This window comes from Nomascus leucogenys, chromosome 2 (genome assembly GCF_006542625.1).
Source record: "Nomascus leucogenys isolate Asia chromosome 2, Asia_NLE_v1, whole genome shotgun sequence".
NCBI classification, from domain to species: domain Eukaryota; kingdom Metazoa; phylum Chordata; class Mammalia; order Primates; family Hylobatidae; genus Nomascus; species Nomascus leucogenys.
The window spans coordinates 66,407,177-66,425,181 of NC_044382.1; the positions used below are offsets into that span (position 1 = coordinate 66,407,177).

The window sequence follows — 18,005 nt, forward strand, 5'->3', positions numbered from 1 at the left end:
TTAAGGAGAAAGTCTCAGACTGGTACCACTATACAGTTAACACCTCTCTGTTACTAATCTCCTCTTTTAACAAACACACAATAGGACTCAGACTCAGGATCTCCAGCAAACAAAAGTAGCAGGCCCTTAGTACTGTTTTGGTTTCTCTATATTTGTATTTCTAAAGCCCTTCTAATTATGCCTAGTGATACTGGATTTCCATTTAAGACAGTGATGTAAAATCTCCTTTTAAAATAAATTCAATTCAGTGAAAGATTAAAAGTTACTTTATTTAGGCAGAAGTACATGAATGTGACCAAAACCTTGAAGTTGATATGCGATGAGCTAAAATTTGGAAAATGCTTAGTGTCAGAATGGCCTAAAGAGCTATTCCATACTCCGAATTCCCAAAAGACAAGAACCAAGATTCATCCACCTCCAGTATCTCCCCTGGAAGCTTACACAGTACCTGGAACATAGTGGACTCTAAAATACTCAATTAACTGGGAATCAACTGTTATCATAAACACTGGGCTTCAACCCTGGTTCTTCCTGGCTCCAAAAGCAACATATGAGTAGATTTATCCAGGTAGATAGGAGTGAGATAAACCCCAAATAATCAGGAACTAGAGCCAAGTAGAGAATAAACCCTGAGAAGCTTTGTGAGTAAAGAAGGATACTGTTTACACATTGCGCATTGGAAAACAAGTAGAAAGTCCAAAAATAAAATTAAAAACTTACAGCAAAGAAGAAAAAAACAAAGCCTCACAAACTCCACAGCTCCAGTTGGCCTAACCACAGCTGAGATATTGCTTCCCAAAGAACTAAATGACAAGTTGAGAGAAAGGCCCCATTGTCAGGTCAGCTGTTCCTGAGAAGAAACAACATTCAAAACTAGAAAAAGAAAAAAAAACTCTCACTACTAAGAACTAATACAGACAGGAAAGTATTTGTTAAAGTTATAATTTGACTTGGATGATTTAATACCTCTGATAAAGAATCCAGAAAATTGTTTAGCATATTTGAGGAACTCTGCATCTACGTAGAAGAAAAAGAAAAACAACTTTTAAAAATTTAGGGCCGGGCATGGTGGCTCATGCCTGTAATCCCAGCACTTTGGGGGACTGGGGCGGGTGGATCACCTGAGGTCAGGAGTTTGAGACCATCTTGGCCAACGTGGTGAAACCCCATCTCTACTAAAAATACAAAAATTAACTGGATGTGGTGGTGTGTGCCTGTAATCCCAGCTACTTGGGAGGCTGAGGGAGGAGAATCGCTTGAACCTGGGAGGTGGAAATGGCAATGGGCAGAGATTGCACCACTGCACTCCAGCCTGGGCAACAAGAGTGAAGCTCCATCTCAAAAAAAAAAAAAATTAGCGAGATCTCAAAAAAAGAAAAACCTGGTTACATGTTCTTATAAAGAAGTTTCACTATTAATATAAAATACTCCAAAAGTTTATTTCATAAGACATATTCAAAATATATACCCTATAATCTAAATTTAGATACTATAGTTTCAATATAATTTTGATTTTCCAAAGATTACCAAGCATGAAATAGCAGTCTCCTTGGTGAAGGGGTATCGCCAAACCAGGTGTCTCTATGTCCCATGAGATCTTAAAACCGACATGCCAAATATCAGGATCTCTGCCTTCGAGATGAGAGTCATCCTCACTTTCCTCTTCAGGGCCTGCCAAAAGAGAAGAAAATAATCAGAAAGGAAATGTTTAATCTAAGCTTCTGAATTTTATAATTGTTATTTTAGAAAGAATTGATATTTTAACAAAATATGAATATTAAATGAAATATATCTTCCCTTTATGTCATATTTTTAAAAAGATATTCTAGGTTATTTTTAACATGTCATTAATTTTTTCATCAGGAAACCTTAAATAGGCCAGGTGTGGAGGCTCACACCTATAATCCCAGCACTTTGGGAGACCAAGGCGGTAGGATCGCTTAAAGCCGGGCATTCAAGACCAGCCTGGGCAAGAAATCAAGACCCCCATCTCTATTAAAAAAAAAAAAATTCACTTTTTAAAAATAAAAAACAGATGTAAAGAGAAATTATGTTCTTAGGAAATAAGACTGAACATCACAGAAATGTCAGTACTTTCTAAATTCATCTAGAAACTAGACATAATATAAATAAAAAGACCAAAGGGATCATTTTTTAGATGAATGGGGTTAGTAACTAGAAAAGCTGTTTCTATAATACACATGGAAATATAAACAAGCAAGAATAGCAAAGGAATGTTTTTCTAAATATATAAAGAGCAACTGCACATCAATAAGATAAAGGCCGATAGACAAATTAAAAACTGAGCATGTTATAAAGACACAATACATAAAAGGAAATAAGACTAGCTCATAAACATATAAAAATATGCTCCAATTTATTCACATTAAAGAGATGCATGTTAAAGCCAAAGGAGATAAACTTTTCCAAATCAGAAAACATCAGTTTGAAAACAATACAGTGTTAGTAAGAGTACAGTAAAATGGCACACTTACACTCTCTGTAGAGGACAATTTGGCAATACTATCAAAATTACAACTGCATAAGCTCTTTGACTCTTACAGAAATTACACTTTTAGAAATGTATACTAAAAGTCCTACATTCAGGGGTTGTAAAATGACTGTTGAGCAAGTATATTTGTTGTAGTATTGCTTGTAAGAGCAAAAGATCAGAAATTACTCAAATATTCATCAGTAGGTTTCTAGTTAAATAATGATCCCTCCAGACAATAAAATACTGTGTAGTCACCAAAAATAATATGACTATATACAGATATGGAACTATCTAATGTATTTTCAGAGAAAAAAATAAATAGGCTATACTCATCTAGAAAACAAAGTACAGGCTGGGTGCAGTGGCTCACACCTGTGATCCCAGCACTTTCGGAAGCCAGGGCAGGAGGACTGCTGGAGCTCAGAAGTTCGAGGCCAGCCTGGACAACATGGTGAAACCCTATCTCTACAAAAAGTAAAAAAAATTAGTAGGGCATGGTGGCACGTGCCTGTGGCTCCAACTACTCAGGAGGCTGAGGTAGGAGGATTGCTGGAGCCTGGGAGGTCGAGGCTGCAGTGAGTTGTGATAGCACCAGTGCACTCCATTCTGGGCAATAGAGTGAGGCCCTGCCTCAAAATACATATAAATAAATAAATAAATATCAAGCACATATAATATTTCTGGAAGGATACTCAAGTCTGATTTTTCTGGTAGGATAATAATATAATATTTATAATACTTCTGGAAGGATACACAAGACTGGAATACAACATTTCTGGAAAGATACTCAAGACTAATCTTTCTAGGGTACAAGAGTGGGAGACACACTAAAAAAGGTAGAAGATATACACACTATGATTTGCCTATAATCACAGCCCTGCAGGAATAACTCTACATAAAAACTTTTAAAAGTTAATTTAATAATTATTTATTGAGCACTTACTATTTACTGGGCATTGCGCCAGGCATGTGGGTTATGTCAGTGACTGAAACAAAGAGCTATGCCCCACTGGAGCTTTTCCTTTTAGTGGAGCTGTAAATGTGCATCACTGATTACCATGAAGGGGACATTTTAAATTGAAATGCCATCAGACTTTAAACTGCTGTACTAGACTCTCATCTTCCAGGGCAGAGTCTGTTTTTCTATTTCATCCACAATTATAGCCCTAGTGACTGGCACAGAGAAGGCATTCAATGAACACCGTGGCTTGCTTAAACAAAATGTTCTTTTAGTTCACACCATTCACAGTCCTTGTGCTAGATGGCAGGGAAAGAAAATGTTAATTTGGAAGAAAAAAACAAAAATGCCTCAAATTTAAAACCAAAGGACATAAGAAAGCATGGCATTGCTGCTAAACTAGTACAGTCCTCAGTACTAAAGAAGTTTAGAGAAGAGAGAGGTTCAATGACAGAACTAGAGCAGAACTCTTAGAGAAGGTCAAACCTGAAAGACAACAGTGTTTAGACTGGCAGAGGGTAGAATAAGAAGTAATGCAAAAAGACAAAAAGATGCAAAGCTTTCAAAATGAACAATAAAGCATGCTTTCCCTGGGCTGTATCATGTACATATCACATAAACAATTTAAAAAATACACACGTCCCAGATGGCACACATAGAATCCCTAAATTCTGAATGTCGTATTCTACCGCCAACTGTGCAGAAGGGTCAAAGGCAGTGAAAGGAAGGAAAAAAAAGAAACTCCCCTTTATAACTATTCATTCACATTAATTTGCACTAGGCATGGCGAAAATGAACAAATCAGAAAGCCAAGTTCATGGTCTCTGCAAGGAAGGAATGCTGCTAAATGACTTTAAAGGACACATCTTACTTTGGATACTCTTTCCCCTAAGTTTGGTCTAAAATCTAACACTGCCATATTAACAGTATCTTACCTTTTTTCACACCTGCCATTCTAATACATGTTTTCTCAAGTACTTTTTAATTAAGAACATCTTTTAATTAGGTTTTTTTAAAAGAATAACAATAAAAGTCCAAAGCCATTTCCTAGGTTAATTAAAAAAACATTTTTTTATAAACCTTCTAGAATGGGAATGATAAATACCTTTATATCAGGGACATGACTGATTGGCTGGTTGCGGATTTTAGAGCCCTAGTGGAGAAGAAATCTGAAACTGTCTCTTAGCTCAGCAGGAAAGAGTGTTATGATCAATTACTGATGTCTGTCATGGGCACCACAAGGGTTAGTGAGTGGCAGCACCAGCACTAGATAGTTGCTATCCATGTCTGATGACATTCTACAGGCATTTCTTATTGATACATAATACATTGTTACACTTGAAAATACCAGAATTTGCTAAACTAGAGTTTGTGGACCAGACAAGAACTCACAAAGGTGTGTAGCTTGACCTGAACCATATTTCCTTAACAAATCTAAATGAGTTGCCAACTGATAAAAGGACTTTGCCTAAAAATCCAAATTCCCAGCTACCCTTGAATTACAAGATCTGGTATCACTGAGCCAGTCACAAGTGGCTCTAGGGAAGAAGCAGCTGCCCATTTTAGACAAGGATGTGACCTTTGCTAGTCGCCATCCCCACAGCCACTTCACCTTAGTCATTGAGGTACCTGCCTAACTACAGCAAAGTCTGTGACCCTTGCTCAAGAGCTGGGTTGCAGAGATCACAGGCAAATCAGTCCCATGACCTGCTTTTGCAAAATAAAGTTTAACTAGAACACAGTCATGCCCATTCATTTACATAAATGGCTGCTTTCACACAGACGGCAAGGTTGAGTAGATAAGACACAGACTATAAGACCCGCAAAGCCAAAAGTACTTATTTCTGGGCTTTTACAAAAAACAATTTGCCAACCCCTGTTCAAAAGTCTTGATATTTGTGATCTGATGTCTACTGCACATTTTAGTAAAGAAGTTGAGGCTGCATAAAATAATTATGATGTAATGTGACTAATACCTAATAATGTAACATGACTAATGACAGCATACAATATAATAATTAATGCTAAATTAATTGATATCCAGATCACCTTAGCAAAAGAATATGATATAAAAAATATGTTTATATTTGTGATAACCCAAGACTTGGCTGCTTCATTTTAGGGGGGCACTAATGATTACAGATACAGCAAACAGCACAAGAAAAAAAAAGGAAATATTTTAGGAAGATTTTTCACATGTCCCTTTCTGGTCAAATCAACTATAACTTCTACCATTGAAGTCCACACAAAATGAAAAAGAAATAAAAAGGCCCAGGTGTGGTGGCTCACACCTGTAATCCCAGCACTTTGGGAGGCCGAGGCAGGCGGATCACGAGGTCAGGAGATTGAGACCATCCTGGCCAACATGGTGAAACCCCACCTCTACTAAAAATGCAAAAATTAGCTGGGTGTGGTGGCATGTGCCTGTAATCCCAGCTACTCAGGAGGCTGATGCAGGAGAATCGCTTGAACCCAGGAGGCGGAGGTTGCAGTGAGCCGAGATTGCGCCACTGCACTCCAGCCTGGTGACATAGTGAGACTCCATCTCAAAAAAACAAATAAATAAATAAATAAATAAATAAATAAATAAATAAATAGAAAACCAATTTAATGACTTCAAAAAAAATAATTTTCAAACTATAAGGAACAGTTTTTATGAAGTTTTAATGCCACTGCATGTGGACAGTCTATTAAGTGGGAATCTTTATAGGGTAACAGTCTGCTTGACTACTTTCCCTTCTAACTTTCATCCTGGTACTCTTCTCAAGCTGGCATCAATAAAGACAATTAGAGACAATAATTGTAATTAGTCTTTCTTGATGTCTCCCAAAAATCCAATACCTTTGAAATCTGCTCAGTAAAATGATAGTTTCGTGAGAGTTTTTCCCTTCCTTAGGCTGTGTAAGGAGGAGGAAAGTTTTACATCTGATAAACTTTTATTGTTAAATATAGTGTTCTTACTTCTCAGTGAAATCAACTTGTAATTACCTATAGCAACTGTAACTGATTACTCTTGCCCCATGTTATTTTGGCAACAAGCAGAGGCAACAGGTTCTTACTTGCCTTTAAGCCTCAATAAAATTAGAAAGATTTTAAGTACCTCAGTGTGTTTGGTGCACTCCCAGCTCCCACTAACCAAACTGTTAAATAAGTAGAAGATGTGACAAAATACAAAAGACTGTTAAGTTTAAAAGTCAAGTTTAAATTGTCCAAAACTTCCCCCCAAAATTAACCCATTCAATGTTTTATGCCAGCTAGTTTTTGAGAAAAAATTCTATTTAATAAAGGACAAAATATTTTGTTTATATTTCTAATTATAACCACAGCTCTATAGGAAACAAAGACAGAAGCCAGAGTATGACAGTAGAGACTACAGTGATACTCGAATAAAATATATCACAAAAAATTCTGTACCATATTTAATAACATACATAATAGTGTATGTCAAGAACTTCCCTCATAGGTTCAATACATATTCATCATCACCATACATTTAAATAGCCCTCTTTCTTTCTTTCTTTTTTTTTGAGACTAGAGTCTCGCTCCGTTGCTCAGGCTGGAGTGCAGTGTCGTGATCTTGGCTCACTGCAACCTCCACCTCCCAGGTCCAAGTGATTCTCCTGCCTCAGCCTCCTGAGTGGTAGGGATTACAGGCATGTGCCACCACACTTGGCTAATGTTTTGTTAAAAATAGCCCTATTTCTTATTCTCTACTTTCTATTTCCTTAGCCAAGGGCTAAGATACAAAAGATTCTCAGCTTGGTGTGGTGGTTCACACTTGTAATCCCAGCACTTTGGGAGGCTGAGGCAGGCGGACCACTTAAAGTCAGGAGTTCAAGACCAGCCTGGCCAACATGGTGAAAACCCATCTCTACTAAAAATACAAAAATTAGCCAGGTGTGGTGGCACATGCCTGTAATCCCAGCTACTCGGGAGGCTGAGGCAGGAGAATCGCTTGAACCTGGGAGGCGGAGGTTGCAGTGAGCCGAGATAGTGCCACTGCACTCTAGCCTGGGTGACAGAGCAAGACTCCATCTCAAAAAAAAAACAAAAGATTCCCACTCTTGTGATTACTTCCTCTGTTTCTTTAACTCCACACCTAGAGGAGCTTTAAAAGGCTGGTCCCTTGCTATCCATGTCACAGATCTTGAGGCAGGAGAAACTCACAAGTTGTAGATGGCCAGCTGGTACCATGGAGTCTAATGATGCCTTATCTGTCCAGTGCTGATCTTTGACATTCCCACATCTGGGACGGGAAATCCATTTTGTAGAATGAAAGGAGACAGAAGGCAAAAGGGGAAAGTGTGACATAGGGAAGACACATTCTAGGAGGGAAATGGCATGGTGTGTGTATAAGAGCACAATCAATTCCCAGCTGCAAGAGTGTCACATGAATGACATGGACTTGCAAGAGAAGAGCCTGGAGAGGTGGGTGGAGACCAGGATATGGGTTTATGAACCACAGGAAAGAATCTAGACCTTACACTGAGGCTACTGACAGACACTAAAGCCTTTTTTCACCAGTCAGATCTGTTTTCAGAATGATCTCTCTAGAAGGTACGAGCTTCTTCGTGCATAATTACTACACTTTTTCTAGACAGGTTCCCAACGTAGTAACAAATGGGTACTGTATAAGCCAGAGAGCATTTAGGAAACACAGCTGATGGACTACATCACTAGGAAAGAAAGGTTAGCCAAGGAGAAGCCTCCCTGCCAGAGTTCTACAGTTTAGAAATGCTTTCCTTGATAGGCTGCAAGAAAAGCTTGCTGCTGACACAGCACATACTCCTCAGCAACGGAGCAATGAATGGTCTGAAAAAATGGAGAATTTAGAAAAGTCTGAAGCGGTGGGGAAAAAAAAAAAACCTAATCATTCCCAGCTCAGAATCTATAACAAGAAGCTGCTCTCAGATGCCTCGAAACAAGCAATTCAAGACAAACGTAGTCCCTTGACACAGATAAATTGTAAAATTAATTATAAGTTTTCTAGGATTTCAGGTGAAATAGTGAAAACTCTTTACAGAAAAATCTAAAGCCCTTCAACATCAATCTGTCAGCTTTCAGATTAAGCATTTGGGGAAAAAATTTAAGATAAAAATATTCACAGTACAAAGGAGAACCTCATTACATCATGTTTCATGGACTTGGGAGAAAAATTGAAAGTATGAAAAGGAGAGAAAAACTGCTATGCAGGCCGTTAGATAAAGCTTCAAAATCACTATATTATCTGAAGTAAAATACAAACTCAGGTAAGGAAGCAGAGATACTTCTCAAACAATATTCTCCAAACCAGAGCTTCTAACAGTAGAGGTTTCAATTCCTTGGGCAACCTCAGGAAGGTATAAAGAGAGTTGTGGAGACTCACAGGAAACCCTTACATTGTAAATAACACAGAAACCAGAACCGAACTGCGTTAATCAAAAGAGGGTCATTATTTGTTCATCTAGCTTCAGGTAAAGCTTGATCCAGAGTTCAAAGTACACACCCAATACCCAGTTTCTCTCCTCCCCAAAGCTCAGGAAAAAGAGAGAGTGGCCACAAAAGCTAGGGGCAGTCATTTGGGGGCCATGAGCTTTAGAATGCCCAAAAGAGGGAGGGAAAGAAATTTGAAACTGATCACATCATTACTGTTGGAACAAGGTCCACTTGAAGCCAGTGAGAACCCTGTTCTTAGGATGAAGTGAGACAATTCCTTACCTTTTTAAATTAAGCCTCTTTAGGTCTGGAATTATTATTTGCTATCTAAAAAATCCTATTACTAAACAGAGACTGCAGTTGCAGAAATCAAAGAGTTACTGAACAGTGGCCACAATGTAACTGAATAGTACAAACTCCTCAAGAACAACAAACACTTAACTGATTTGGGGCAAAAAATATTCATTTGCCACTATATGCGGATACAAAGAAGGATGAAGACACAAATTACATCTTTAAGGAGCTTACAAGTTTACAAGTCTAATTCAAACACACATAAAACTATTTATGGCCTTAGAAGTCAGGAGAGTGTTTACTGTTGTGGGGAAGCAGACACTGGAAGGCAGCACTTCTAGGATGCTGATATGTTTCATTTCTTGACCAGGGTGCTAGGTACACAGATATGTTTACTTTACGGCAATTCTTCAAGCTGTATGTTTATGATATATGTTATATTTCAATACTGAAAATTCAATAGACAGGCCGGGTGCAGTGGCTCATGCCTGTAATCTCAGCACTTTGGGAGGCTGAGGCGGGTGGATCACCTGAAGTCAGGAATTTGAGACCAGCCTGGCCAATATGGTGAAACCTTGTCTCTACTAAAAATACAAAAATTTGCTGGGCGTGGTGGCCCACGCCTGTAATCCCAGCTATTCAGGAGGCTGCGGCAGAAGAATAACTCGAACCTGGGAGGTGGAGGTTGCAGTGAACCGAGATTGTGCCATTGCACACCAGCCTGGGTAACAAGAGCAAAACTCCATCTCAAAAAAAAAAAAAAAAAAATCAATAGGTTGGAAGTTAAGAAAATCTCCCAGATATTAGACTAAAAAGCAAACATAAAGATTGAAAATAAGGTAATAAACAAGAAAACTAGAGGAAGAGTCCAGAAAGTTAACTAAATCATATGCATTCCAAAGAGATGAGAAAACTGCAGAAGAAGAAATAACTAACAAAGCAATTCAAGAAAATGTCCAACAATTGAAGGGCATGATTGAAAGCCCTACACAATGACAGTAAAATGAGTGAAAAATATCACTGTGAAATTGTAAAGCATTCAAAAAAAGATCCAACAAAAAAAGCGACATAAAAGCTGAAGAAAAATTCAGAACTCTTAACATGAACACTGTAAGATAAAAGACAGTAATGCAATGTCACTACGATTCTGAAAAAAATATTATTTCCTAACAAGGTTTTCATACTGGAAGAATCTACATATGCCAAGGTGGAATAAAGATGATTGAAGACATTTAAGGTCTTAAAAATTTACCTCCTAAGCATCCTTTCTGAAGAAAACATTGTAGGACATGCTCCACCAAAATAAGAAAACAGTCAGGAAAGAGCAAGGCCAGGATGCAGGAATGTGAGGAGTCCACAAAAGAGAGAAGTAAAGGAATCTGCTGGATTACAATGAAGAGATCACGGAAGGGGATCCCCATGCATCAGGCATAGAACGCCAGATTGGAGCAGACGAGAAGACTCTGGAAGACAGTGATCCAAGAAAATGAAACGGACAGAATATCTGATGGCTCTGAAGCTCTTGAGAAGAGGAGATGTGGTAGATAGCAAGGGATTTAATTAGTCATAACTACATAGAAAACTATACAAATACACAAAAAGCAAGACTACCATTAATGCAAGAAAAAAAGTTGAAAAGAAAAGGATAACAGATCACAGGTTCTGGAAGGCATTCTCATGTATATATATATGATAACTATAAAGGCTGAATAGTGATATAATCAAAATTACAGTAAATCTATAATGGGAATCAGAAGCATGTACATGTGTAGGCAGGCAGGGAGAAAGAAGAGAGCTAAGTAAATCTTCACCTTCCATTTCAGGAAGCCAATATATAATGTTCAAAACAATCTAAGTATGTTATCAACTACCAAAAGCATTACCTGAAAGAAAAGAGTAGAAATGATTGCCTGTGGAAAGGAAATTGGGAAGAAAAGGTGTAAAAACTCCTGCTTTTTCTTCCTTAACAAATCTTACAAATATATTTGACTTGTAAAAATGATATGAATGAATAATTTTGATAATAACTAAAAATAACACAGTATTGAATGCTTACTATGTGCTAATTACTGCTGTTATGTTCTTGGCACTTTACAAGTGTTTAATTCTCACAATCTTGAGGTGGATACAGCTCTGATCACTATTTTACAGATGAGAAAACTGAGTCACAAATAATTTAAGTAACTTGCTTAAGGTCCCATAGCTAATTAATACCAATATGAATGATGTCATTCAGTAGTATAGAATTTAAGTGCCTAATCAATGTCATGGACAGTAAAGTCTATTCCACTGTTCTCTGATCCCTTGCTCATCACATTAATATATCATTAAAAGTTCAGGCCGGGCGCGGTGGCTCGTGCCTATAATCCCAGCACTTTGGGAGGCCGAGGCGGGTGGATCACAAGGTCAGGAGATCGAGACCATCCTGGCTAACATGGTGAAACCCCGTCTCTACTAAAAATACAAAAAATAAGCCAGGCGTGGTGGTGGGCACCTGTAGTCCCAGCTACTCGGGAGGCTGAGACAGGAGAATGGCGTGAACCCGGGAGGTGGAGCTTGCAGTGAGCCAAGATTGCGCCACTGCACTCCAGCCTGGGCAACAGAGCGAGACTCCATCTCAAAAAAAAAAAAGTTCAGCTATCCTTGAAGAAAACATTGCAAGTCATTTATCTGATAAGGAATTAATATCTAGAATACATAAGGAACTCACAAAACTCAACAACTAAAAAACAGCCAAATTCAAAAATGGGCAAACAACTGGAATAGACATGTCTCCAAAGAAGATATATAAATGGCTAAGAACATGAAAAGATGTTCAACATCATTAATCATTAGGAAAGTGCATATCAAAACCACAAGGAGATACCACTTCATACCCATTATGATGGCTGTTATCAAAAAACAGGGAACAGTAAGTGTTGGCATAGATGTGGAGAAATTAGAACCCTTGTGCATTGCCAGCGAGAATGTAAAACAGTTCAGTTGCTGTAGAAAACAGTATAGCAGTTCCTCAAAAATGTCAACATAGACCTATCATTTGATCCAGCAATCCTACACAAAAGTACATACACAAAAGTATATACACAAAAAAAGTATATACACAAAAGTACTGAAAGCAGAGACTCACACAGATATTTGTATACAGAGATATTTGTTCACAGCAGCTTTATCCACCATAGCCAAAAGATGGCTATTATGAATAGCCGATGGATGAAACAATCAACAAAATGTGGTGTATTCATACAATGGAATATTATTCATCTTTAAAAAGGAATTAAATTCTGATACATGCCATAAAATGGATGAATCTTGAGGACACTATGTTAAGTAAAATGATTGTATTAGTTCGTTTTCATGCTGCTCATAAAGACATCCGAAACTAGAAACAAAAAGAGGATTAATTGGACTTACAGTACCACATGGCTGGGAGGCCTCTGAATCATGGCGAGAGGCAAAAGGCACTTCTTACGTGGCAGTGGCAAGAGAAAATGAGGAGGAAGCAAAAGCGGAAACCCCTGATGAACCCACCAGATCTCGTGAGACTTACTCACTATCATGAGAATAGCACAGGAAAGACCAGCCTCATGATTCAACCACTTCCTCCTTGGTCCCTCCCACAACATGTGGGAATTCTGGGAGATACAATTCAAGTTGATATTTGGCCAGGGGCACAGCCAAGCCATATCAATAATCTAGACACAAAAGGTCAAATATTGTATGATTCCACTTATATGAGGTACCTAGAACAGTGAAATATAGTACAGACAGAAAGCAGAACAGTGGTTACCAGGAAATGGGGGAAGGAGAAATGGGGAGTAATTGTTTAAATGGGTACAGAGATTCGGTGTGGCATGATGCTTAATGCCACTCAACTGTACAGTTAATATGGTTATAATGCTTAATTTTATGTATATTTTATTGAAATAAAAAAGGATACAAGGGAATGAGCTACTGATACACATAACAACATGGATGAATCTCAAAATAACTATGCTAAGTTAAAGAATCATGCACATATATAATTCCATCTGGTTAAAATTCTAGAAAATGCCAACTCATCTAGTGACAGAAAACAAATCCAGGCTGACGCAATGGCTCACACCTGTAATTCCAGCTCTTTGGGAGGCTCAGCAAGAAGGATCTCTTCAGGCCAGGATTTCAAGACCAGCCTGGGAAACATATTGAGACCCAGTCTCTACAAACAAATAAAAAACAATAAAAAAAGAAAACATCTGTCAGGAAGAGGAATTGCAAAGGGGCACAAGGAAACTTCTGGAATAATGGGTATGTTCATTATCTTGATAGTGGGGATAGTTTCACAGGTGTGTTGAAACTTATAAAACTATAAATGTTCAATATGTATAGCTTATTGTACGTCAGTTATTCCCGAATAAAGCCATTCACAGAGGGGAGAAAATGTAGCCATTCTTACAGGCTTAGCCTTCTCTTGACAAATGGGAGACGCCACTGCTGGTCATCCTTTCTCACCAGTGCTGAAACACTGCCGCTCTCCTTGTTGGTAAAAAGTTACAGGACTGTATTTACACATTTCTCCCCTGCTCTGCCTCTTCTAATCTAGACCATCATATCTCTAGTCTGGATTACTTTGGTCACCTCTATGAGCTCTCCTGTTTCTGGTGTTGCTTCCCTTCTACTCCTCAGTGGCTCCCCATCTCACTCCAAATCCAAACCTACTACTTTGTATTCTAACATGACAAAGCCCTATCTTCTGCCACCCATTTACTTGTCCCTTTGTCTTCATTTCGTTTCCTCTTTTCTCACTCTATTCCATCCACACTTGTTGCTTCTGAAACATCCCAATCATGTTCTATCTTCCCGCCCATGTGCTGCCCCTTCAAATTTCTCAGTGGCTCAATCTCTCCTTCCAATCTGCTTAAATGTTACCCCCTCAACAAGGCCTTGCCTGGCTCTCCTATCTAAAATTGTAAGATGATCCCTCACCCTTGTTACACAATCTACTTTTATTTTCTGTTTTCCCTTGCTAGAATGTGAGCTCGATGAGGGCAGGGATTTTTGTCTGTTTTGTTCACTGATACATGCTCAGCATCTAGACAACTGACTAGCAAATAGTAGACGCTTATTGTTAAATGAAAAAATAATTGCATGGGCATGAAAAAAATGTAGCTTTGTAGATCAAATAAGTTTTTTCCCCCCTTTGGTCTTCTTGTGAGCCTTCTTGGCCCTTCATGGGAGACCTTATTGTTAAATGAATACATAACTGGCTGGTCACCCCCAAAAATGGGACTTATAAGACCAAACAAGTTTTACTGAGCAGTATAAGTGATTTCAAAAATCATTGACAAGGCACAGCATGATACAATAAAACAAAGCTAGGTCAAATAAGCTTTGAGATTTTAGACAGGGATGCTGGGAAGCTAAGATAACATTAAACATCACAGCGTTTTTATGAATACTCCAAAACTCCAAGCTGTAATTATAAACTAGCTTTTCATGGTCTCAGTGATGAGCTGAGAAATATACAGCAAGTCATGTTAAAATAGAGATTCAAGAATTATGGGAACAAATTTCCATCCTTAAGGGGATGCAATTTTTCCCAAATCAAAGACATGAATGGAAATCCTAGAATTCCAAGAACATTATTGCGGAGTCTCTACTTTCCAGCCTATCACATGCTCAACAGGAAACATGGACCGGTTTCTTCCTTTTGTGAGCCTTCCTGGGTTTTGGATATTTGTTTGTTTGTTTGTTTGTTTTGAGACGGAATCTCACTCTGTCGCCCAGGCTGGAGTACAGTGGCACGATCTCAGCTCACTGCAACCTCTGCCTCTCAGGTTCAAGCAATTCTACTGCCTCAGCCTCCCGAGTAGCTGGGACTACAGGTGTGCACCACCACGCCCGGCTAATTTTTCTATTTCTAGTAGAGACAGGGTTTCACCATGTTGGCCAGGCTGGTCTTGAACTCCTGACCTTGTGATCCACCTGCCTTGGCCTCCCAAAGTGCTGGGATTACAGTCGTGAGCCTCCGCACCCAGCTGCCTTCCTGGCTCTTTGTGGGAGGTCTGGAAAATAATGTCAAGAATATGCAATACTTGGCACTAGTTTAAAATCTTAAGAATTGCTTTTCTTTCTAGAAAGACAATTCCACAGAAAATGTTTCCTTCCAAACAAAGAAACAAAAATGATAGCCAATAGTTACTGTTGATCTAAGTGATGTTTCTGAAGGTGTTCCAGTCAAAGAACAAGGTGCTGGACCATATTAAACACTGAGTTTTTAATGCCTTCCCTGATAAAGTTCATTTTTTATAGCTAGGAGTAACAAGCAATTGCCAGCAAAGCTGGAATAGGAAAATCAAATATTCTGCCTATTTACATATGGTTCCCCGAAGCCATTCCTGATTAAAAATTGTACCATTTCAATCTTCCTACTGGAGATATCTATTAACTAGAATGGCATGTGAAAGCCAATGAATTTAGTATATAATTACACGTATCCTATACAAATTACTTCTCAATGACCTCTACTCATGAAAATAAACCAAAGAGGGATGACTGGCTCATTATAAATCTACAGGAAGATTTCTCTGGGAAAAGGTATTGAGAGCAGAGTCTTGAAAGATCTTAAGCTTCAACTGAATTTAATTTCAGCAGGAAGCAATCACTTCTGTATCTGAATTCCCAATGCATTTTACGTGAACCTCTCCAGTGGCAAGGAACACTTTCCAACTTAAATCCCTGCTCTTGTCACTAAGTAGCAATGTGACCTTGGCCAAGCCACTTCCCTTCTCAGTGTTTTCATTTGTAAAATGAGAGGCTAGAATCAAGTGATTTCAAAAGTCTCTTTCAAATCTAATGTTTCATCATTTCATAATTATAATCATGAGCGCCCACCTAACCTCACCTATTACCTCAAAGTGAGAAAGCCATTGATTTACCTTTGGAGTTCCCAAACTGTCTAGAACAGCTCATTGACAAACAAGTTCAAGGACACAGAAAAAAATACAATTCTCTGAAGTGTCCACTCTCTGTGACCTCCTTAAGCCCTTCTCAACCTCAACTAAGGTTTTAAACCAAATGATTCTCTTCAAGTCCACCTTTGCCATAGTTCTGGCATTCTGCCAAGGATTATAAGACCAGAAAACTAAACAGATATCACTTGTCACTTAGAAGGCATGCGCCCACCACAGAGTTTCAAGGCACATGCTTTGTACACCATCTGACCCAGAACCACATGCTTTGTACACCGTCTGACACACAGCCAGACACCTACAGAAAGGTTCTGTTTCATCAAATAAGATAATCTGGTGCATTCCAATCATCTGAGAGTATGTGCTAGAAAGCTACAGCAGACGTGGGTGAGAAGTAAGGCTGGAGAAAGGAAGACACCAGGACCTGCAAGAAAAAGCAAGTGGAACGTCCCCTTAACCTTTCCAGAAGGTGGACATTTTAAAAACCCAAGTCCCTGGCCGGGCGCCGTGGCTCACACCTGTAATCTCAGCACTTTGGGAGACCGAGGCATGCAGATCACAAGGTCAGGAGTTCAAGACCAGCCTGGCTAGCATGGTGAAACTCCGTCTCTACTAAAATTACAAAAAATTAGCTGGGAGTAGTGGTGCACGCCTGTAATCCCAGCTATTCGGGAAGCTGAGGCAGGAGAATCACTTGAACCCAGGAGGCAGAGGTCGCAGTGAGTTGAGATCGTGCCACTGCACTCCAGCCTGGGAGATAGAGCAAGACTCTGTCTCAAAAAATTAAAAAAGTAAAATAATAAAATCCCTGAGATGGCTACACTGCTGGGATAAGAAACACCTGCTCATAATGCACATAGCCTTAGGTGTTAAGATTCTGAAGCCTGGATATTTGTGCTCAAATCCTAACTCTGCTAATTACTTGCTGCATCACCATGAACAAGTTAATCAACCTTCTGTGACTCAGTTTCCTCATCTGTAAAATGAGGATAGCAATAGTACTTCATTACTATTTTGTTCTTTGAATTGTTGGGAAGATAAAGTGAGTTAATGCATGTAAAATGCTTATAACAGCACGTAGCACATAGTAGGTGCTCAATAAATGAGCATTCCCAGTATTGCTGTTATTATTAGATGGAGTTCTGAGAATTTCTGGGGTTAAGAGAACAAAGGAGTTTGCACACCGCTCTTACAGATTCAAATTCTACAGTTCCCTCGTTAAGTACCAACATTTCTATATTTATATGTAATTTATATTTGTATACTTTATCAGTCTTAATTACTCCTGAGCATAGAAACTATTCATTAGACATTTAAATTCCTTTCTGAAAGATATTCTAGGTTTCAAAAACTACTTGATCACCCACGCCGAAGGGAGTACAATAGGACTATTAAACTGGAGGGCTGAGAGTAACTGGGAGCACAAAGACATCTTTGTAGAGCTTTGTACTATCACATACCACTGCTTCAGGTTTGGAGAGTTGTCTCCTTAAGAAAGAAACTAACTCCATTGTTCGTTCACATCAGAGTTCTTGGATGTGATAGTTCTTAAATCCCTGGCAAGTCCTTATTAAAGATCAGAGGATCTCAGTTCTTTCCATTAGGACAGCATTAAATCCCTTCAAGCGATTTTCTTAGGTCAGCATCATTATTTGAGATGCCAGGGAAAGTGGTGAAATTTCCAAACGCTAAACTAGTTCCTTGTTTCAGACTGAAGACATAAGGTAAAGTTAGAAAAAATATTAGTAGTTCTGAGGAAATTTTTGAGACTGGGAAATTGTAAGAAATTTAAAGAGTACTTTAAAGATCTTTTTTTTCTTGAATCTCTTTTCCAAAACAGTCATTTTAGTAAACAAATAACAACAACAAACAAAAATCCAATCAAATAACTAGAGTT

General features: G+C 38.6%; 1 protein-coding gene across 2 annotated transcripts in view; it reads right to left on the minus strand.

The window, feature by feature from the left end:
- The window catches only part of FTO (FTO alpha-ketoglutarate dependent dioxygenase), a 413,852-nt gene that overhangs the window by 269,987 nt on the left and 125,860 nt on the right, over positions 1-18,005 (minus strand). For both annotated transcript variants that reach the window (XM_003263053.2, XM_030796957.1), the window contains exon 4: positions 1,528-1,671. In XM_003263053.2, coding sequence (XP_003263101.1) covers positions 1,528-1,671 — 144 coding nt within the window. The remainder of the gene's footprint in view (positions 1-1,527; positions 1,672-18,005) is intronic.